This window comes from Procambarus clarkii, chromosome 23 (assembly GCF_040958095.1).
Source record: "Procambarus clarkii isolate CNS0578487 chromosome 23, FALCON_Pclarkii_2.0, whole genome shotgun sequence".
In the NCBI taxonomy this organism is placed as follows: Eukaryota; Metazoa; Arthropoda; class Malacostraca; order Decapoda; family Cambaridae; genus Procambarus; species Procambarus clarkii.
In genome coordinates, this window is record NC_091172.1 from 30,367,244 (window position 1) to 30,368,550 (window position 1,307).

General features: G+C 66.0%; 1 protein-coding gene across 1 annotated transcript; it reads right to left on the reverse strand.

Moving 5' to 3' along the window:
• Positions 1-480: 480 nt before the first annotated feature.
• Positions 481-1,101, reverse strand: LOC138367800 (uncharacterized). Its single transcript, XM_069329770.1, has one exon. The coding sequence runs from the start codon at positions 1,099-1,101 to the stop codon at positions 481-483; it is 621 nt and encodes a 206-aa protein (XP_069185871.1).
• Between the last annotated feature and the right edge of the window lie 206 nt (positions 1,102-1,307).

Here is a 1,307-nt window from a genome sequence, read left to right on the forward strand (position 1 = left end):
CAGCATGGGGGGCGTGGTCTCAAACATGTGAAGCATGGGGGGCGTGGTCTCCAACATGTGCAGCATGGGGGGCGTGGTCTCCAACATGTGCAGCATGGGGGGGCGTGGTCACCAGCATGTGCAGCATGGGGGGCGTGGTCACCAGCATGTGCAGCATGGGGGGGGCGTGGTCACCAGCATGTGCAGCATGGGGGGGGCGTGGTCACCAGCATGTGCAGCATGGGGGGCGTGGTCTCCAACATGTGCAGCATGGGGGGGGGCGTGGTCACCAGCATGTGCAGTATTGGGGGACGTGGTCTCCAACATGTGCAGCATGGGGGGCGTGGTCTCCAGCATGTGCAGCATGGGGGGCGTGGTCACCAGCATGTGCAGTATGGGGGGACGTGGTCTCCAACATGTGCAGCATGGGGGGCGTGGTCACCAGCATGTGCAGCATGGGGGGCGTGATCACCAGCATGTGCAGTATGGGGGGGGGCGTGGTCACCAGCATGTGCAGCATGGGGGGCGTGGTCTCCAGCATGTGCAGCATGGGGGGCGTGGTCTCCAGCATGTGCAGCATGGGGGGGGCGTGGTCACCAGCATGTGCAGCATGGGGGGCGTGGTCTCCAGCATGTGCAGCATGGGGGGGGCGTGGTCTCCAGCATGTGCAGCATGGGGGGCGTGGTCTCCAGCATGTGCAGCATGGGGGGGGGGCGTGGTCTCCAACATGTGCAGCATGGGGGGCGTGGTCTCTAGCATGTGCAGCATGGGGGGGGCGTGGTCACCAGCATGTGCAGCATGGGGGGCGTGGTCTCCAACATGTGCAGCATGGGGGGCGTGGTCTCCAGCATGTGCAGCATGGGGGGACGTGGTCTCCAGCATGTGCAGCATGGGGGGCGTGGTCTCCAGCATGTGCAGCATGGGGGGCGTGGTCTCCAGCATGTGCAGCATGAGGGGCGTGGTCTCCAGCATGTGCAGCATGGGGGGCGTGGTCACCAGCATGTGCAGCATGGGGGGCGTGGTCTCCAGCATGTGCAGCATGGGGGGCGTGGTCACCAGCATGTGCAGCATGGGGGGCGTGGTCTCCAGCATGTGCAGCATGAGGGGCGTGGTCTCCAGCATGTGCAGCATGGGGGGGGGGAGCGTGGTCACCAGCATGTGCAGCATGGGGGGGGGGGGTCACCAGCATGTGCAGCATGGGGGGCGGCGTGGTCACCAGCATGTGCAGCATGGGGGGCGGCGTGGTCACCAGCATGTGCAGCATGGGGGGCGTGGTCTCCAGCATGTGCAGCATGAGGGGCGTGGTCTCCAGCATGTGCAGCATGGGG